The sequence below is a fragment of the Ambystoma mexicanum genome, chromosome 10 (genome assembly GCF_040938575.1).
Source record: "Ambystoma mexicanum isolate Mex_15411 chromosome 10, UKY_AmexF1_1, whole genome shotgun sequence".
In the NCBI taxonomy this organism is placed as follows: Eukaryota; Metazoa; Chordata; class Amphibia; order Caudata; family Ambystomatidae; genus Ambystoma; species Ambystoma mexicanum.
Genome location: NC_090932.1, coordinates 1646087815 through 1646110223, shown reverse-complemented (window position 1 = coordinate 1646110223; position 22409 = coordinate 1646087815). Strand labels below are relative to the sequence as shown.

The window sequence follows — 22409 nt, the reverse complement described above, 5'->3', positions numbered from 1 at the left end:
ACAAAAGATCTGGCACTGGGCGTTGAAACACAACATATCCTTAGTAGCTTACCATCTCCCGGGTGTGAAGAATGTGCAAGCGGATTCCCTGAGCAGGACAATGACTCAAATACACGAGTGGGAGCTGGACACCGGTCAGATACAAATAATCTTCGGAAGGTGGGGGACCCCCCTCAATCGACCTCTTCGCAACGAAAGAAAACAGGAAATGCGATCAGTTCGCGAGCAGATGGCCTCAAAAAGGATCCCTGGGGGAAGCGTTCTCGTTTCCTTGGACGGACAAATTCCTGTACGCTTTCCCTCCGTTCCCCCTTATACGGAGGACAATCCAGGGGATTCTCAGGTACAAATGCCGGGTCATTCTAGTGGCCCCGTACTGGCCGAGACAACCATGGTTTTCCGACCTCCTACATCTGTCGTTGGAACGGCCTATAACTCTCCAGAAAGTGCCGAACCTACTGTCCAGGGACAAGGGAACGGTGTGGTATCACAATCCGGACAGCCTCAACTTAACAGCATGGCTCCTGACTTCTCAGAGTTTGGCAGCTTGAAAGTCTCGTTGGATTGCCGGAGAATTCTACAGGCGGCTAGGGCCCCTTCGACTAACAAATCATACATATACAAATGGCGAAGGTTCTGTACGTGGTGTCAAACCCAACACGAAATTCAACCTTTAGAAGTAACCCCGGAACAAATTCTTCTGTATCTTCTTCACCTAGCTGAGAGTGGGCTGTCATCATCGTCCATCAAAGTACACTTGGCGGCCGTTTCAAGGTTTACGAGGAGGAGACAGTCTTCACCATTATTCAGTGACAGACTGGTGAAACATTTCATGAGGGGTCTCTTTAGAACTTTCCCCCCTACGAAACGGTTCCCACCGTCGTGGAGTTTAAATGTGGTGTTGGCTGCCTTAATGAAGCCTCCGTTTGAGCCAATGTCCTCTTCATCCATGCAGTTCCTATCGTGGAAACTGGCTTTCTTAATTGCCATTACATCGGCTAGAAGAATGTCGGAATTACAGGCACTGGTCATAGATCCTCCGTATATGAGATTCTTTAAGGACAAAGTAATTTTATCAACTAACCCTACTTTCATCCCAAAAGTGCCGACAGTCTATCACAAGCACTCGACCCTGGTCCTTCCTACTTTCTTTGCGTCCCCGTCGTCGACGGCGGAAAAAGCCCTTCATACTCTGGATGTCAAAAGGGCGTTAAAATTTTACCTGCAAAGGACGCAGGATATCAGAACTACCAGACCGCTGTTCATTGCCTATGGCCCGTCGGTGAGAGGAAGGGCAATTTCCAAGCAAGGGCTGGCTCGATGGGTCTCTTCGGCGATTACCTTTAGTCACTCCAAGACCGGGAGACCCCTACAAGAGTACCCTAGAGCCCATTCCACGAGATCCACAGCCTCCTCTGCGGCTCTATGGGCTGGAATTCCTCTAACAGACATCTGCCAGGTGGCGGCATGGTCTGTTCCACACACGTTTACATGCCATTACTGCCTGGGAAGGCAGCAAGCGGATGAGGTACAGATGGGAAGGGCAGTGCTGCGCCGTCTGTTTCAATGAGGTAAGCCAAATACGGTGAAGCTGTTGTCTCTTACCTTGCCTATTTTGTTCCTTGATCTTATTTATGTATTATGAATATGTTTATATCTGAAAATATGTTGCTGCTTATATATATATATATATATATATATATATATATATATATATATATATATATATATATATATATATATATCTATCCAATGCTGGAGAAGGGAGTAGTTTCTTACCTGTAACTCCATTTCTCCAGCGTTGGTATCTTTCATGGATTCACATGCGCCCTCCAGCCTCCCCGGATTGCAATGTGCAAGATATGTGCATAAGCAGCTTTCCCTTTTTCTACTTTGGAGGGGCCGAAATCTGACGGGACCCGCGGGGGCGGGGCCTTTTATACCGTTACATCCAACGGGGCTTGCGTGGACGGCCCCGGAGAGGACGTAGATGTGGATAGGACACACAAATGTCGGAAGTTTTTTCCTATAGAAAACGACTATATATGTGTACCGAGGGTTCTTATTCTAAGCATGTGAATCCATGAAAGATACCAACGCTGGAGAAATGGAGTTACAGGTAAGAAACTACTCCCTTCTCTCTCCACTAAAGACAAATATGCTTCAGCTGCCTCCACCTACAAAACCGCCATCTTAAATGCTAAGAAAGAGACCTACAACTTGAGAATACATAATGCCAAATCTGGCACCAAAGAGCTCTTCTCTATACTAAGAGAACTTGAATCACCACTGCCCCCTACAGAGGACTGCATCAAAGACCAGGCTTGGTGTAACAATATCCAGCTCGCCCTCGCTAACAAAATTGCCTTCCTACAAACCAAGATAGAAGCAAAAAAAGCTAGCCTTGCCTTCAAGCAGAACCCCAGCAGCAAAACTAACCACACTACCCCTATCTGCCCATCTTTCCACTTCTCACCAGTCACAGAAGAGGAAGTAATCAAGATAATCGCCAGCCTCAAACCATCCAACTGCAAAGGTGACATTTGCCCAGCATCCGTCATCAAAGATGGTGCTAATGAGTTAGCCCTTTTCATCACCTCTCCGATCAACTCCTCCTTCAAAAACTCAGTGGTCCCCAACAACCTTAAAGAAGCGTGGGTCCTACCCCTGCTCAAAAAACCTAACCTAGATCCCAACATCCCCACAAATTACAGCCCCATCACCACAGTCCCATTTCTTCTCAAAATCCTGGACAGGGTAGCCTATCTCCAAATACAACATTTGGAAGAAAACAACCTCCTAGGCCTGCGACAATCCGGCTTCAGACCAAGGCACGGGACTGAAACTGCCCTCTTGGATCTAAAAATCCAAATGGATGACGCCAAAGACAAGGGCAAACTGGCCAACTTGCTCTTGTTGGATCTCTCTGCTGCCTTTGATCTGGTTGACCACCAGATCCTCACTCAAAACCTCTCCTCGGCTGCTGTATTCTCTCAGAATGCCACCAAGTGGATCCAGTCATTCCTGTCTGACAGGACGACTAGAGTCTTCGCCCCCACTGCAGCTGCGGACCCTATCCCAATCACATGTGGAGTGCAGCAAGGCTCCTGCATCTCTCCCACACTTTACAACATCTTCACAAAACTCCTATTTGACTGTCTTGACGACCTGGGTGTAAGCTACACTAATTATGCAGATGACACCCAGGTCCTCATCACGCTCACTGGTAGCTATGAAGAAGATGCTGCAAAGCTTAATGGTATCTATTTAGAAATCCAAGCCTGGATGGCCACACACAGTCTTTGCCTTAACAACGATAAGACAGAATTGCTTATCGTAGGCTCCCAGGCTCGCCTCAACAAACTGGACCAAAGGTACCAATCCTTTACCATTGATGGCAACATCATAAAAGTCTCCAAAGAGGTTAAAACATTAGGTGTATACCTCGATTCTACCCTTTCACTAAAGAAACAAATAAACTCTACCATCTCAGCTACCTCATACACCAATAAATTGATCAATGCCTGTAGGCCTTTCCTCTCCACCTCTAGCTGCCTCACCCTATCTAGAGCGCTGATATTGTCTAAATTAGACTATTGCAACACACTCTACTTGGGCACTACCAATAAAAACTTGGAACAGACTCCAGATCCTGCAAAATAATGCACTAAGATGTGCCCTCAACCTCCCGCGCAAGGCGCACATATCCACGGTCAGAAAAGAAGTCCACTGGCTCCCGATCCGTGACAGAATTAAGCTAAGAACACTGGTCATCACCCACAAGTGCCTATCACATACTGCCCCACGTTACCTTTCTGACAAATTCTCTAGACACTGCCCCTTTAGACCCACCAGAACACCTTACCTACACCAACTAAAGATCCCTAATTATAACCTAAAAACAGCAGGGGGCTCCAGTTTTCCAGTGCTTGCAGCACAATGTTGGAACACCCTCCCCACTACAATTAGATCGGAAGCCGCATTCTGGCCATTCAGAGCCATGGTAAAATCATGGCTACTAGCCTAAACAGCCAGACTCTCACCGACATGACTTGGCTAGCCGCCGCTCTCCACCTGTAGTAATGTTTACTCCACCTACAGCCTATTCAGGACCAACCTGTAACCAGGTCTGCATTAGCCACTGTAACTTTTTTCTTTTTGCATACTCTCTGTACATACTTTTCTCGGTATATTCTACTCTTTTATGTAAACATTCAGAGCCTGGACTAATGTACGCTCTGTCTGTTGTACTATGATGCTCGTGTAAAAGATATGTTACTCTGCTGTACACATGATTATGCGCCCAGTTACCTGAGGGTTCGGATGCGCTTTACAAATAAACAAACTAAACTTCAACAGTAATATATGTCCACAGTGTCCTAGTTATTTAAGTCACTTGAGAGTGTATGAAGTGTCTGTGTGCCATCCCAAATGGGTGTTTTCCGATTTAGATAAACTAAGAGTGTGTATTTTTGAAGTGTATTTGTGTTACTATTATATTGCCCCTTCTGAAGCCGGCTTATTCAAACTGTTAAAATTAATCAAGAAACCTTGTGTGTAAGAGCTTATTTGGATACTTGTCACTGTGAATCTCTGTGTAACTCCACTACTGCTCACATTGAACCCTCTTTAGATCAGCCTGGCTGCTCAATCACGCTACCAACCTGTGTAGTACAGACGTATACCAAAGGTTGGTTTCCTATTGCCAGGAGGTCAAGGTTGTTGTAGTGCACCCAAAGGATACTACTCCAAATATTGCCCATAAGCGCCTTCACCCATAAGGACACATAGGGGCCAAGGCCATCAATCGCAGCGACTGTGGGGTTTAGCACGAGAAGGAAGGAGGGAGGGAGAGGGAGGGAGGGAAGGAAGTTGAGAAGAGGAAAGTCTTGAGGTGCTTGCCGAACTTGAGATCCGGCTCAAGATGGAGAGAAAGGGGGAGGCTGGTCCAGAGGAGGGAGCCAGCAGAGGAAAGGGATCAGCCACCCGCTCTCTGCTTAGAGAAGCGCTTGACAAGCAGAGAGTTTGAGCCGGAGGATCGGGGTCATCTGGAAGGAGAGTATTTGGAAGTTGCATATAGTGTGGTTGCCCGCTTCTGGATGATGCAAAGGGATTTAAATTTGATCCTTGCAGCAATCTGGAACCAGTGGAGGGATTTTAGGGCTGGAGAGATACGGTCCCTGGTCTTAAGGCCAAGGGTAAGTCTTAGACCTATTCTGGATTAGCTGTGGGGGGGGGGGGGGTAGAGAAGCTAGGTTAAGGAAGAAGCTGTTACTATAGTCCAGCCAGGAGAGAACCAGAGCTCTGGAGACATTGAGCTTCTGGGGAAAGATGAGGAAAGGGAGGATGCCTCTGAGGCGGTAGAGTTGGAAATGGGCCTTCTTGCAGGGTCCATGATGTGAGGAACGAAAGAGAGGAGTTGAAGATGACTCCCAGGTTTCTGCTCTGACGAAGGAGCGTGCGAGAGCCCATCGAGGGTAGCCAGAGTGAAGGGAGAAAAGAGGGAAGAGGAGTCCCAATAGGAAGAATCTGCCTTGCTGGCATTGATGCAGAGATCCTTGGAGGTACACCAAGACTGGATATCGTACAGGCAATCTGGAATAACGGAGGAAGTCAGAGTTGCAGAGGGTAGCCTGAAGAAGAGGCAGGTGTCCTCTCCATAACTCGAAGTGCGGGGGGGAGGGAGTTAAAGTGAGCAAGAGGGACGCGATAGATGTTAGAGCCAAGGCAAAAGGATGGAGCCCAGGGGAACTCAACAAATGGAGATAGAGGGGGGTGAGGAGAAAGAACCCAGGATAACCTGGGCGGTTGGGGGACAGTCAGTGAGGAACAAGATCAGCTAGTCCAGTGCCAGCTCTGAGATACCAAAGGTATTATGCAATCATGCAGCCGTTTTCTGAGGATGGAGTGGTTAACCGTGTCAAAAGCAGAGGAGAGATCAAGTAGAATAAGGACAGCATGCGAGTTGGAATCAAGCAATGCAAGCAGTTCTTCACAAGTGTTCAGCAGGGCAGTTTCCGTGTCTCTGGATGCTCGGAATCCAGATTGATGGTTGTGCAGGCAACCAACAAGCTTCATATGTTGGGTCAGTTGCGGGGGGGGGGGACCAACTTCTACAAAAGTTTCCCAAGGAAGGGAAAGAGGGAGATGGGGCAGCACTTAAAGTGTTGGTGGAAGGCTTTTTCAGGAGGGGGCGCACCAGGGAGTGCTTGAGAGAAAAGTGGAAAGCCCCAGTGACAAGAGAGTGATTACAGAATTCCGTCTGCAAGTGCAGGGTCAAGGGAGCTGATATTGTCCTTAATAGTTCTGGAAGAACAGGGGGAGACCTTCATAGAGCAGACACATCTAGTGATCTTGTCCGATGTGATGGGAGAGAAGGAGGAAAGAGTGGATGGCAGCGGGATGGGGGTACGAGGGAGGAAGAGGGTGAACTCGGGTATGTCCTGAGTTTTAGCAGTGAAGTGGGAGGGCAGTGCAGTGCAGAGGGCCTGGGAGTGAAGAGGTGATGTAGAGACTGCAGATGGGTTGGCTAGTTCCTTGCAGATTTGAGAGTTCAGCCGTGTTGTTAGAAGCTCCAGAGACGCACGCCTGGATGTGAGCCCTCTTCTTGGAGTGAATGGAGCCTTTGGAGAAGGCAACTGGTGAGTTTATCAGAGGATGAGCTAGAGGTCTGCCACTTCCGTTCAGCACTTGAGTTTCAAGGCTACTAGGTCAGAGTCGTACCAAGTGTTCAGCTTGGTGGCAGGTTTCAGACTGATATTTGTGACGGGGGCAAGAATATAGTGATGGCGAGATCTAGATTGTTGAGAGCAGAGTCAATAGTTGAGTCAGTAGTTGGAGGGGGGGTGTAAACGAATCCAGCAACTGACACTCGTTTCATCGGACAGCCATACCCTATTGAGGATGCGGGAGGGTTGGTCTGAGGGCTGAGAGGTCCCAGATGGGGGGGGGGGAAGAGGGTGTGGTCAGACCAGGAGAGCAGGGTAGAGAGCAAGAGATCAGTATGGATAAAGGCATTGAGGGTGTTTTACAGCTGAGTGTGTAGGACCAGAGGGGAGAATTGAGAGGTTCAGAGGTCACAGAAGAGTGGCGTTCCGTGATTGAATAATCTAGGTGGATGTTGAAGTTATGCAGAAGGAGTTTAGAGGTGGAAGTCAGGCGAGAGAGGAAATTGGCACAGTCTGAAAGAAAAGAGGATATGGGGCAGGGGGCTGTAATAGTGGCCATGGTCAAAGAGGAGGTGGGAGAGATGCCAAGCTTGCAGACCAGGCTTTCAGAGGAGGAGTAGGGCTGAGGGGTGGAGGGGGTATGAGGGAATAAGGGACCCACTCAGGGAAGATCCGGGTTACTCCACCACCAGCGCGGTTGGGTCGAAGTTTTGAGATGTTCTTGTAGCCATCAGGGAGTCAAAAGCAGTGACTGAGCTGGCATTGAACCACGTCTCGTTCAAGGATAAGGGAAATGTCGATGTTTGACAGCGGAACAAGCATTAAGTGTGGTGAAGTGAAGCCGGTCACCACCATAAAAGTTTTCTGAGGAGGGGCACAGGGGGTACATCAGTCAGAGGTGGTGAAACAGGTGCTGAGGGAGAGTAGGGAGGGACAGCAAGAGCAGGTAGGAAGTTAATGAGAGATGGCGGGTTCCGGTCAAAAAGGAAGAGATTGGGTTGAGAACCCTGAGCCATGATGTAGTTAGAGGCCGGACAGGCTCTGGCACTAAAGCTGAACTAATTGTAAAAGTTATTGGTTTTGAGAAGAGTAAGATTGTACCTCCCCTAACTAATGGTACTGATAGTGGAGCTGGGGCTGGACCCAGCAACAGTAATGGAGTTTCTGCCACTTCAGCCACTAATGTTGAGGATGAGGAGCAAGACAGTGAATCTTCTGGACTATATTCTGTCGCAACCTCAGAGGCTAAGGCAATTTTTTACTTGAAAAAGGAGCTATGGAGCTCAAGGAGAAATAGCTTGAGTTGAATTTGGCTAGGTTAGACTTTGAAAAAATTGAGGCAGGACAGGGATCACCAGATGGATTTTGCCAAGCTTCAGGCTTCGCAAGTTTCTTCTAGAGGATCTGGAGATGGTTCTTGTGGAGCCAGTGACCACAAGAAGGGAACCCCCAGGTCTAAGAGTAAGACCCTGGTGCTCTACTCTGCAATTCCGGCCTTCGCTCGGTATGCAGAAGATTGCAGGGGTGTCCTTCCCTTTTAGATTCTTTCCCCACAGAGGAAGAGTCTGAAGATGGACTGGATTCTTTAGAAGCTAGTAGTGATGGCGCTTCTTCTCCCATCCCAGTCCTGTCCCTTAGTCATCAATATTCTGAGGATAGTGTTCAGGTAGCAGGTGTAAGTATCTCTACTGTTGGGCACACTGGGCCCAGTACTACTGATGTAGCTTCCTCCATGATACACCCACAGGTTCTTGCCAGAGATCTGTGGGGGAAACTCAGTTAGCTGGTAGGCCGTCTCTCAATGTTCCAGTATTAGAGCTGTGAATAGAGAAATGGTCAGGGCATCTGTCCATGTTAGGCGAATGGTTCCTAGAAGAGTTCTGGGTGAACTTAGTCTTCAAGACTTGGGTCCACCCTTCAAGCACTTGGTCTCAGAATCAGGCTGCCTTATCCACGACTCAGGGAAAGCCTAGGCCTAAGGGGAAACCCTGTGGCCAGAGGCCGAGGGAAGGAGAATATTACCCCTGCCCTACCTACAGCATCTGTTGAGGTAGTTGGTAAGTCCCTATGCCAAGTTTCGAAGGACCACCAGAAAGTCTTTGATCCTATATAAAATGGTGTCAGAATTGTATTTGACACACAAGATTCTTACTGTCTTTCTACCCTCCTCCTCATCCATCTAAAGAGGAGAGATTACACAGACTTTACCCTAGAAGAGCCTTGAGCTTTTATATCAACATGGTTTCTCCAGCATTGGATCTTTCATGGATTCACATGCTTAGAATATTCCCCGTCGTCAAACACTCTCCGTGGATCATACTATGTATATCCGAATGTTACAACCTGGCCCGAAAAGAGGTTCCCGTAGGTTTAAGGGCCCACTCGACCAGAGGTGTCTTCAGCCGTCCAGAGAGGGGTACTGCTACAAGACATTGGTGCCACCTGGTCTTCTGTGCTTACATTTGCCAAATATTACTGCCTTTCTGGCCGGGAATCCACACTGCATAAACCAAAATTAAATAAAATTCAAACTCTTATTTCCCACCTCTTGCAACACACTGCTATGGGAGAATATCAAAGATGAGGAATACGTTGGAGGACACAATCCATTCAAAGAACAAATTACTTACCCATGGTAATTTTCTTTCGACTGAATGTTCCTCCCATGTATTCCTCATCGCCCCTCCCATCCTTCCTCCCTCTCGCAAGGAGGTTCCCTGGTTTACACCTTCCTCTCTGTTAACGCTCAAAGTATTCTCATCTTTGAGACTGCTGTGCTGGTGAGAGGAAAAAACACGAACTGAGGCAACGTGCGCAGTGCGTACCATATATACCAGCGTCACAGTCATACTCTAAGGACTCAAGTTCGAGGACCACGCACTGGGCCCTCTGCTGAGAAGTTTCCAAGCTGCAAGCAAGATATCGGAGTATCAAAGATGAGGAACATCCAGTTGAAAGAACATTACCAGGGGTAAGCAATTTGTTCTTCTAGTTGGTTTAAAAAGAAACCTGGTCTGGGGTCAGGCCTGTTGGCGGGTAATCGTATTAGCATTAGGGATCTAGGGAGAATGTTCAGGTTGGAAAGGAATTGTTACAGTAAGTTCTTTCAAGCGTTTTCTTACATGAAATTGGACAATTGGCAAGTGAACCTTTCTTTGAAGTTTATATAGCAGTACATTTCATGTGCAAACTATTGAAACCTTTTTTTTTTCCTCCCAGTCTTTTCAGGGAAGCCAGGGACGAGCCTACCTCTTCAATTCTGTGTAAGTATACATATTGTAATTCTGTAGTATATACTATGCAAGCAGGGTGCAAACGTTCAAGTTGCAAACTACTAGCAGACCGCTGAATGCTGGCAGTGTTGGTAAGGCTAGGGAGGGCTAGCTGTCTGAGTCTTGTATGGTCACAGTCTGGATAACCTTCCAGGATAATCTCTGCTGCTCTGCTGTTCTTCATTTTTTATCTGCTGCTTAGAATTACGTGCTGTACATCTAGTGGTAATTGCGGAGCATTGCATGTTTCGAAGTTCAAAAAAGGGCATCGAAATGGGCGTGACTGTAACATTATCTGTGACGTGTAGTATACCCAAATTCCTATACACGTCGAGGTCCCACCAGATTTATTTTCTCACCCATCTAGTCAGTCTCTCAATGCGAAGTTGGTTCTAGAGTTTATATTGCATTGTCTTTGCTTAGCGGTTCTCGCTAAGTTTTCCTCAACGGCTGTCTCAACGACTACTCAACATCCTCTCGGCGACTGATCCTGCCTCGCTGATGCTACATCTATGGCAACTCACCGACGGATTTCTTCTCCGCCTTGGCCCTCCGGACCAGCCTCACAGTAGGGAGAGTGGGGTCCTATTCTACAGACTTTCCTCTTGAGGAATGCCTCTTCTTTGCCCCTCTTTTCCTTCAGTCTGGCTGCCTCTTCTCTGTTATGGAGCGAACACCCTTTACATTTTGCCTGTCTTGCAGCAGCAAGTTCCCCTGGAAAGATACTCTTAAAGGGTGCAATCGCGCGACGAGCGGTGTTGCAAGGCCTGCAAACATTTTTAGCCCAAAATCCTAAAAGACGGGTGTGCGCCAAGCGGTGAGCAGCCTACACCATGCAAGCCGAGAGTCACTTCCCCACCAGTGCCATCACCTCGGACAAGGAGTTTGTCGGCAGCTGCGGGTCTGACTCGGAGACCGTAGGCTTAACGCAGTCTACAGATTCCCGCATTTCATTCTCCGGCCCCATTGAGCATGCCGGCAGTGTGATGGGGAGACCACACCCCTGCGACAAGGACACACACCATACCACTACTCATAAACACACAACCCCTAAGCTACACTTGATGAATTCATCGAGGAAGCCATCGACGCCTGCATGCCCTTCAACTTCAACACCTACCGAATCTTGCGGTTCAGGACCCGATGCACATCCATCATCTCACCCTGCGCAAGGCATCACGACTTCGTCTTTAATGGGTGCTGCCCATAAATCTTCAGACCTCGGTGCGGTAGCATCGAAAGACTCACCAAAACATGCCAAAAAGTCCAAAAGCATCCACACACGGTATTTTAAACCCTAGAGATGCAAAAATGCAATATTGATGGACAATTGCCTAAGAATGTTAGCACTAAATGGTATGCTTCTGCATGGGGATGACTATCCGAATAATGTTGATTTATACTGCACACCGCTACCTGCCAAGAGCAGTCTCCAGGTGCTCACGTGCTCTGCAAGAGAGGTCTGGGTGTGTTAGTGGGGATAGAATGATGGGACAGGTTCAGAACCAGGAGGAATTGGCGTCTGTGAGCGTTGTTTTGCATGTGGGAATTGGTTAAGGGTCCGTTGGTTGGGTGGCCTTCTCGTTTTGGACCACTCTAGTTGGTGGGCATGGTTGGGGCGGGTAGGAGGGTGGGGCAGTGTTTTGATCCTCTTAAGATATTGCTGCTGTTAACAGTACCTGTGTCCTTTAGTGTAAATATACTTTTTATTGGTCGGATTGCAATGTTATTGCTGCTGATGTCCCTTTGCGGTTGTCACAAGCACATTGTTTCTTTGTTATGCTCATCCTAATGCACTGCTGTCATAATAATTTTCTTCCCTGCAGGGTAAATGTGGGATGCGGTCCAGCAGAGGAAAGGGTACTTTTGACAGGACTACATGCCGTAGCTGATATCTATTGCGAGAACTGTAAAACCACTCTGGGATGGAAATATGTGAGTAATATACAGCAAATTCTTAAGCTGATATTTTTGTCTCAACGTTTTCTATTCTTTAACAAACTCTTGATCAGGCGAGCTTAGTGCAAAACGCAATTGTTTCTTCTCAAATTCAAGCCATACCTTTCCACAAGTTAAGTCCTCCTCCCCAGATTGAATAATGCTATAAGGAGGATTAGTCAATCAGTATGATGTAGTTCAGCCATGTATCCATAATCAAATTAGATGGTGCATATATCATTGAGTCAGCAACATTGGAATTGGAAATAGTAAATGATGGAGAAGCACACGCTTAAGCTGTTTTTCTATTTTCCAGGAGCATGCCTTTGAAAGCAGTCAGAAATACAAAGAAGGAAAGTTTATCATCGAACTTGCACACATGATAAAGGACAATGGCTGGGAATGAATTACACTTTAGACACCATTTGAATGGAGTTTTGTGGCACCAACTGTAATGACTAGTGCAAAGGAAAGAAGGATTTTTAATTTGGGAGTTTCTGAAGCTCCACGGAATTTTCAAACCTCACAGACTATCTTAGTAGCTCACGTTGCCGTTTTGAGGCCATGTCTGCCCTTTTCTTTGTATGTAGAAGTTTCTCCTCGTTTCTCTTTTATATGTATATTATAGTGTATACAGCGGTTTAAAAGAAAATAACACTTTGACTTCCCTTTTGTAAAATGTGCAAGTTCTGAAGAAATGGTTCACTACATCAACAATGCGAGATGAATTTTATTTAACTTAATTTGCCCTATGCCTTTAACTTGAAAACTTGTTCCTTTTACTGATATGCATGCTTTTCCTTACCATTGCGTCTGCCCGTATTGTTGACATTGCAAGTGGAATGTCAAAGGGAAAATGTCTCTGTAGATCCAACCTAGTACTGTCAGCACTTTTTTGTACTTATTGAAGCATATTGTTTGAAAGTACATTCCCAATTGGGCACAATCTTCTAGTCTCACCAAGCCGAATGTACCAGATGTAAAAGGCAATACTTGGGGGAATTATCCTATAAGAAACCCCTGTACTTTACTTTTTTCATTTCTGTATTTGTACCACTGTGAAATCACTGATCTTAAGTATTACACTCCAAGGGCCTAATTCACAGAAGCGTTTTATAATGGCAAAACCCCATTGTAAAACGCTCTGTGAATCCGGGCCTTTCTTAAATTGGTGCCACTGTCTAAAATAATCCCAATTGGCTTTCATTTATTGTCTTTTCTTTGCTTAAAGTGACGTTCGTATATGATGGCTTGCACGATACGAAGTAATTGGAAGTCTTTCAGAGGGCAGTTGATTTGCAACAGTATTTAGTAGAATGTTGCAGGAATGGACAATTTTTAAAGATTGAAAAGCCAAGATTTTCTTAAGAAAGAAAAGCAGGCTAGACTTATGAAGTGTGAAATCATTAATTCCGGGACATTTTACCTACTCTCCAAGCCTACCAATTTAATTTAAGTAATGAGGAGATACTTTTTAGAGTTTTGCGACTTTCTTTTCCATACAATGCGTTCCTCTTTCCATGCACTGGGCTTGTTAGTAGAGAAAGCTGACCCAGCTGAACATCATAAAAGAAGTTGTATACAAAGTATCTTTAAGTAGTCAAGAGAACGCTTAATACATTCAAACTGTTGAACCTGGCACTGTTCTAGGAACTTGGATCAGTAAGATTAGAGTATGGCTGGTTCCATACAGCCACCAGGTTTTAATGCACTGATCTAAGATGCACTCTGAGGCATCCGGTTAGAACTGGTTTGGGATTATAATGCTGTTTCTTGCATTTCAGTGAAAGATGGCCTTCAAAGTAACAGGAATGCTTCAAAATGCAGGACACAAAGCAGTCGCCACCTAATCCTCCAGCTCATATTACTTATTTTCCTTCAAAGAAAAATTATCACAGGATAGCTTTAAAAATGTGTTTTGGTTTGCTGGTTGAATCAACTCCCAAAGTCCATTTTTGTAATAAGAAAAAATGTTTAAAAAAAAATGGAAAGTATAGGAAACCTTTAGAAAACCTCAGTGGTTTTATTTTATATCGTAGCTGCTCTTTTGGGGGTGGGCAGGGAGCTAGCGGCATCTAAATGGTACATTGTATACAAAACAAACTGTTAAGATTTGTCCAAACATCTGTTTTTCTAGTTTATCTCGCTGATCTCTCCCCCCTTTTTAATTCGTTTTTAAAGTTTTAGGAGCTTCCTCACAGACAGTGAAGCACCAGAAGACAAACTACTGGCAAATGGCCTCTGTCAATATGTGCCAGTATTCCTTCACGGGCTTCTCTCTTCCCTTCCACATACCCCTTGCACCCTGTCAGCTACTACCTCTGCTTTGTAGCTAGGTGCAGAGGCTTATTGGGGAGCATGGGAGAAGGCAATGCAGGTGTGAAGTAGAAATGAGCCTACAATTGTGTAGGGGTTGGGGCATGTGTTCCCTCTCCACTGGGCTGATGCTTCTTTGCCCCTGCCTTCCTGCTGGCAATATGGAGTTGGATTCGAGAAAATGCTTTCTCCTTGCTCTTCAATTGAACACTAATCCCAGGTTCCTAGACTGGGGTCTGTCCATTTCCCTGATGCAACAGACTTCAAAGCAGGTGCTAGGGGAGGTGGTAGCTGTTTGCACCTACAGGGGTATTTTACAGCATCTAAGACTTTCACCAAGGGGCATGTTCTGTTACAATACAATTGCCCTTTCCTGCAGCAGGGCCGTTCTGAGTGGTATAGTGTGAACCGTCACACTAACCTTTCTGGAACCCAATTTCGAAAGCTTCTTGATGCTGAACTGATCCCACTTCCCTAGTTATTACATGTTGTCAAAAAGATACACCTATGCACTTTCTTGAGCTAAAATAAAATCGTCTAGTTTTGTTACAAAATACAAGCTTCCCTTGTCCAACTGCCATCCATGAGGTCTAAAAATACTTTGCGATGTTTAAACACTGATTTGAACTCTCTTGCACTTTAATGTTGTGATAATTCTGGACATCAGTTATTCAAGTTTATATCGGTGAGCTAGAAGTTAAATACTATTAGCTCTGGCACGTCTTTCATTGCTGATTTGTATTTCTAAAATGGTTTAAGGTCATAACCTAAGCCCTTTTCACTAGGACCTTAAATGTGATCAAACATTAATTGTTGTTAATTGGTATTTTTAACCAGCCATGTCACAGGAGGTGAAGGTAATCCCAATGTGGCTCTGTTTTTGTATAGTGTGCGAATTCTTGAAGTTTTCTTGCTTGCGTTATTTTATTTTTAGCTTCTTTACTGTCTTGTGTTGACTTAAAGAATGTGTTAGCCCATGCTTGGGAAAGGTTGGCTTTCAAGGAAACTTGTTTCACTTCTCCACTGCGGCCCACAATAATGGGTGCTTACCATTTAAGTATGCAGATGATCTAAAATGTGTTCTTTAAATCAACTTAGTATTTTATTGAAATGAAAATGGAAATGACACATGATTTAAAAAAAAAATAGAACCCAATTTCGGGAATCTGCACATGCTAAGCGGAAACATGGCCAGACTGGAAGAAAACGTCCAAGCATTACTTTTGGATGTGTACCTTGAAAGATCAAGAAGACTCTTGGTGCTTTTGAGCGTTTGGTCACAATCCACCTAATATTCCTTTAATGAACAGTTCTTCCTGTGGAATCATTTTATCATGAAACAAACTGCATCTGAAAAATGTAAAATTGTCCACATGCAGGCACCAGAGTGACTCTCTGCCACCAAGCGTTGTCACCAGAATTGGTGCGACAACCTAGTGCGGTGTCCCTGATAAGTTTATTTTTCTGCATATTGGTCACTGGTATCCGCTACCCTGGATATTTGCTTGCTTTACTTTTAACCTAAAATGTTGCCTTAACAGTTGTGGGTCTCAAGAGTTGAGATCACATCTTCAGTGGTGGAGCATGGAGATCACTTTGATTGGTTTGGGTGCTCATCTGGTGGTAACTTGTCAAAGGTGTCATTGCCTTAGCGCAAAAAACCTGATGCCACTAGCAGATGGCTTCTCTGCCAGCCAACAAAGAAATGTTCAAGTGAACACAAACCATATGTATATGCTCTACCACATCAGGTGGGATTGCTTGGAATTGGGCAAGCTATGAAATCCTAGCCCTGTTCATGGAGCTTGGCATTAGGAAAGGTTTGAAAACATGTCTCTGTTCATGGATGTTTCTCACCGTACTTGAGGAAAATACATCAGACAGAACCTCTACAGGATGTGATCTATGTTTAAGACCGTGTGGTAGTTTCCACAGCATTTTGCCAAGCCCAATAAACAGTACAGGTTATATTGCTAGTTTTCCCGGTGCCAGTTTATGGGGGACACATGGCACTTGAAAAGAAATGCCACCTCTCTACCACACTCCATACCTCTTACCCCGATTTTAGTTCAGCTTCTATTGTGACTGATTACATTGCTACAATTCTGCATGAAACTAATATCAGAATGAGTGAAGAGACATAACATTTTGTGTGATGTTAGGATTTTCTCCCCTTAAGGCTTCTGTTGGGGGGTCATCTTTGATATCAGTAGGGAAAATACCCATTGTGGGTACCATTGAGTTAGAATGCTGTAAAAACAGTTTGTATTCCATAAGGTGTTAGAAACGGGTTCTTATTGCAGGAGGGAGGCTCTCCATCATGGTAGCTTACTTTCACAACGTTTTTGTACTTTTTGCCAGGAGGAAGCTCTCAACCACCTTTTCTTGGTCCACATCAAAAGCCCTGGATTCCTTCCTTTTCGGTTGCCCAGAGGCGAAACACTAGTTTTGAAAAGGTCTCTATCACGTTTAATACTTTGGAATATGAATGGTTGCTCAATTTGTGTTTGATAAATAATTTGGCACCGGCACATCGTGTGCCTGCATAACTGGCCTTTACTTCAGAACCTTCCAATTGGCATTTATTGCTATAGAAAGGGCTGTCTTCATGATGGGTTGTCCTTCCCTGCACCACCAGTTTCTTTTTCTGAACACATGTTAACCTTCCTCACAAGTAATTCTTTATAAAAGAATGTTTAGCCACTTTTCATCATCCGCACCCATCTGTGAGTTCAAAGCTTGGACCTTAAGTGATGATTCTAGGGATGATGCACAGTTTCACTGTGCAGTGTCAGCACATTTCATGTGTTGAGGCTAGGAAAATCCATTAGGTGATTCAGGCTACCTTTTTAGGGAATTCTTTTTCTGATGGATACCTTCTGAATCCAGACGTATCCTCCCTACGAAATTAAGAGGAACTAGTTTGGTAACGTTTGAGCTGTAGCCTTGGATTATTAAAGTACCGTTGTGCAAGTGAATTAGGTGGTGGATCAAGATAAAAACAGTAACTTGTTCTTCCCCTGTTGTAGTAAGTGCTACAAACTCCTCTCTTGTAATTAAAATATATTTACAAGCAGTTACTCTACTTCATCTTGGTTCCAAGACATGATTGCAATTAATTGGAGCTTTGTGATCTGATTCAGTGCAGTCAGTTTCTCTTATCAAAATTAAGAATTTCATAATGAGAGGTTTACTTGCACTGTGGAAGGGGCAAGAGCTAAGTACATTGATTGTTAGTATTGTAAAAAAAAACAATACAATGTGTACCATGTAAGTAAAATTATAAAAAAAATGTTTAGAGTAGAAATTCGGTGTGATTTCTTCCCTAACACTTTCCCATTTGAAAGAATCAATTTCGAAGTGTAGCTATTCCATAACAAAAGAAAATCTCTTCTAAATATAAACTAAAATGTTACTTAGTAGGAAAGTGGAAGCCGTTTTGTGGAGCAGCATCCTTTCTTTTGTGACGATAAAAGAAACATTAAAACTACAGCTGTCCTAGTATAATTGGTCACAGTTAAGATAGGTGACACTGTCCAGCAGCACTTTCAAATGGAGGGTCTTATTTGGAGGGTCTTATTTTGACGTGACTATCAGGATGATATCTGAAGTGACTTCATGTTTCGCAAAGTACAATCTTCTAAAATGTCAGCAGTTTTTCTTTATAAAACCCCTCTGCCCATTAATGATTTTGTAATGGTGACAAAAATATATTTAATCTGCAGTTCCCGTTTGACCTTTTTAAATGTTTTTTATACTTCTAACCCCATCAACCAAATATGCTATAAAATCTTTATTTGTATTCACCCAACTCAGATTGGCTGTACTAGATTTGTTGCGTGAACCTTTTACTGTGTTGTATTTAGCTTTCATGTTTTTGTTTTGTTAATTAACAGTTGAGCTGTTAACATGCTATTGGAACTGGACTGGGCTGGTACCACTTTTTCGGTTAGAAAATGGCTGGGTTTCAAAACATAAGAATGTTCTTGCCACTACTGGTGTAATAAGAACATTGTCTCTGAATTATTTGCATTTTAGTTTTTTTGCCACTCATTGACTTCTTTGAGGCAGTCGTTAACATCTTTGAAAGGGAGGTACAGAGGAGCTCATTTGTGGTTTGATAAAAAGCAAAAAGATTTGTATACCAGGTGTCTGCTGCAGTTTCTGAAGAGTTCGGGCTGGTCACTGAGCCTTTATTTGATCAGCAGTTCACCAAAAATGTACTTGAAAGAAAATAAGCATTTCCCACTAACTAATTTCTGTACATACTATCGAGATTATATTTAAAGTTGTTTTATATGTGTTTTTCTGGGTGAGTTTACATTATCATCCACTTGAGCACTTTTGTTGTATGCTTCGTATCTTTTTTGGGGGGTTATTTTATTTGATGTTTACTTTTAAAGAAAAGTTATTTGTTAATATTCTTTTTAAAGTCATGTACATTTCCTTTTCTAAGCTTAATCGAAAAATAAATTGTGCACATTTTGGGATGTGGCATGTTTTCCTAACATTTTGTGTTGTGTTTTCTGAGCACTTTCTTTGGACTTCATAAACTGACTGTGAGCCGGCTTCTCCTGAAAGTTTCTTTTTAGAACACAAAGTGCTACACAAATTTAGGATCTGTATATAATATGAAGGTTTTTGTTTCTTTTTTTGGGGCGGGAATCTCACTAAGCCATTGTTGTCCTTACCTACATAAAGGCTTCACTTTTTGTATCACTTTTGTACCAATATATTTCTTTGGGCTTGCCTCGACCTGAAAAGTGGGTTAAACTAAATGCTAAAATTGTGTTCTTTTAAGTGTTTTTGTGTACTGTGTATTTACTTTACCACTGTAAGGTCTGCTACAAAAAGTATTTTGTAAATGCTAGCGTTTACAAATGTGAAATATGCGTGTTCACTTGTATCGTTTCCTGAAGATTTGCTGGTATATAGATGTTACGTTTTCCTGTTTGTTGCCTTGCTGTTTTTGTGAAGTTTACATCTAATGCCCATCCATGTGGTCTCTTGTGCAGTATTCCGTCTTTCTTCAAGCACAGCTTCATAGGCCTTAGGTGGGATATGCTTTGTGCCACAGAAACAAAACTGAGGTGGATGCTGTCTTTGAGGAATCGGGATTGTTTTTTTATGACTGTCCTCTTCCAACAGACTTGATAAAGAAATGTGACCTTTGTTGTCAAAATGGGATAACCGAGTTTCCAATTTAGGTCACCAGACGTGCAAATCTTGTATGCCAGAGGGCTATCGCCTCATGTACTTCAATGTGTGGGTATGCTAAACACTATGTTGATTTTAAGGCATTAACACTGACTGGAAAGTAGAAGGGGGCTGGTACCCCAGAAGATGTATCATGTTGCATCAACACGATTCGCAGAGTGGCCATTAACTGGGTCACTGCTCATCAAGCACTATGTAAAACCTTAATAATGTAACCTCACCCTCTCATATTTCCTCAGCAAATCTCCGATGTAGTTTTTTTTTCTTTCGGTTTGTGTGTTTTAAAAGGATTGGATCCCCAAAGAGTCGCAGTATATGCACTCATGCCAAACAAAGCTAGGAGTGCAACAACTTATTACTGTGGTGTTTCTCTTATTTTTAAAATGTTTAGTTGTGGGACATTGTACTTCTACCAGTTGTGTGATCAAACCCACTGTATAATATTCATATTCAAAATAGGGAATGTGAATTAAGACGCTTTTTTTGACTGTTACAACCTCGTTAAAGCATGATCCATGATTTGTGCCTGGTTTTGTTTTTTGGAAATCAAGATACTTTCTTTTCCCAGGCTACATGGCTTTGCTGTTCTGTCCTAGCAATATTGTACATCATTTGTATGATGTTTCATTATATTGTATCTATTTGAGGTATAACAATAAAGGTTTTCAATGGTAAATATATTTTGAGTTTTTTGTGTTAATCATTTTTATTCTCTTACAATTTTCTTGTGCCCAGCATCCTAGAGAGTTGTCCATAAAGAATTGCCAAACTAAGAATGGGAAGGGTGTTCAAAATATTGCTCATGTTAACTTGTCCCATGTCACTCTTATACGTTGTTTAATCAGTTGCAAATGTGCATAATCCTGTTTCAATGGTAACGTTTGGAATAGAATCCTTGTTTTTCCATGTTTTCTAATGGGTATGTCAATCGTAGACCGGACTGTAAGGCACCATAGATGTGCCCGAAAATCACAATACTTCAAATAGAGCTGGTTTTGGGGTGTGGTTGGCAGTCTGGGGCATTGGAGCGCACGTTTGTTTCTTGGACAAAGCAAAGCAGGGTATCTCATAGAGAAAAATGTGTCTTGTGTGTGGACAAAGTGAGGCTGGTTCCTCCCGAAACTAGAGACACATGGGCTGGGGGTGGTTTGCAGAGGACCCCATGGTCATTCCCAATTAGATCTCTGTATGGCAAGGGACAGTCACAGGCAGTAATAACCATGCTCCTCCCAGGCATATAGTAAGCTGTGTCGCATAGCAATTTGCTATGCAATTCTGTAGCTTTGCTAATTAAATTGACACTTGTGTAGCACAGCTAGATATTTAAATTGCTGTGTTCAATGAAAGCACAGCTCACCCTGACAGTCCTTTCTTGCCCTCAGGACTCCCTCTGCCTTATTTTGCAAGTTCAAGGGGGCTAATGGACAGTGTACAGCAGCAATCATCTCCTCCACTCTTAAGTGACAAAGGCCTGTGTGGGAGTGCTAGGAAGACACTTTATTTCGTTTTGAAATAATTGCAAACCAGAAGTAATCGGGATGATACTTTCATTAAGCTAACTGTATCCTGTCTGGCAAAGACCAGTATAATGTAACTGTATTTTGTTAAAGACAGTCCTTCAATTCCATTCCAAAAAATATATGTTAAATGCATATTTACAGTATTGCTACTTTAAAACTCTTCGTTGTCTCCATGTTTTTCAGTAAAGTTTAGGTTAGTGTGTCTAAATCCCATTGTGTACGCCATATTTCATTTTGTTGGGGAATGTGCCTAGTTCTGTGACCTGTTATTACATAAATCTATGTAAGTGGTGCTCAAACCATGAGATGACCCCAAACTTCTTGACATTCTATCATATCACTCTTTTGCTTTATACCAGCTAACCTGAAAGTAACATGGCTACAAAGACTCTGTTCTCATCCACCATGCTTAGTCTTACTTTCTTTCCTCTTACATAATGAATAAACAAAGCGAACTGTTTACGCAAAGTAGTGATCAATAGTACTCCTACGTCCCACCACCTTGCCTCCATACTGTATGGGCGTCCCTCGCTAGGGATGGAACATTTTTCACCAGAAAAATCATCGTCCCCTTTAAAATATAGATGAGGACGCGGCTCTGGGAGCATGTGCTCCCCTTACTCCGTCCATCAGTGCCACTCCTCAGTCCTCTTTTCCGTGTCGACGGGAACGGACCACTTTCACCAGCGCTCCTGGGTTAGGCCTCTGGCCTAGTAATTCCACACGCTCTTCCGCGCAGAAGTACTTTTGTCTTCTTTTTTCTCTTTCAATTGTCAGACAGGTCAATGGTGGCGTGCTTCAGCGGTTGTCCAGCCAGCTAGGGTCCCTTCCCAACGTCCCCCCCCCCCCCACACCCTCTGCCTTGGCCTTGACCTAGGGCGGCTGTATTTCGTGCAACACTCTTGAAACTGCACGCCCTCACAACCAGACTAGCCAGGTGGAGGGAGCTCTTCAGAAGGACGCCTCCAGAGGACCTAAAAGCGTTTGTGAAACAGAAGACCAGGCCAAAGGTAGGTGCACAGTTCTTTGCTGCGTCGCCTTTCCCAGGAAGCGTACTAGTGGGAGGGACCTAACAGGTCCTACGACCAGCACAAGCACTGAGGCTGTACCAGCTACCGGCCACCAGGCCGAAGTTTCGAAGATCCTACCAATGATTCCGCTGAGGGACCGCAATATTCTATTACCAGGTCTCAATCCGATGGGCTACGACCTAACACCGGACTGATGACTGAGGGGCCGCCTGTATGCAGCACTACTGGCTCCTCAGCGGAGAGCACTCCGCCTACCAGGCCTCGTCCTGAGGTGCAGGGTAGGCTTCAACCTCCACCGCCCAGCACAGCAAGTACCGCAACAGAGGCACGTGGCATGCTGCAAGACAAAATGGCCACCGGGCCAGACAAAATGGCAGCTCGCTCAATCTCCCTCTGGAGACCAGGTAGGGGAGCGAGTTTCCAGGTGGGACTGGTTCAACGCCTGGC

At 44.2% G+C, this 22409-nt stretch overlaps 1 protein-coding gene across 1 annotated transcript in view; it reads left to right on the top strand.

Annotated features, from left to right (window-relative positions):
• Positions 1-20091, top strand: part of YPEL1 (yippee like 1) — a 221379-nt gene extending 201288 nt beyond the window's left edge. Inside the window, exons 3-5 of the mRNA XM_069620061.1 lie at positions 9888-9931; positions 11767-11875; positions 12195-20091. Of these exons, the coding sequence (XP_069476162.1) occupies positions 9888-9931; positions 11767-11875; positions 12195-12284 (243 nt within the window). The 3' untranslated portion in view covers positions 12285-20091. The remainder of the gene's footprint in view (positions 1-9887; positions 9932-11766; positions 11876-12194) is intronic.
• The last annotated feature ends 2318 nt before the right edge of the window (positions 20092-22409 follow it).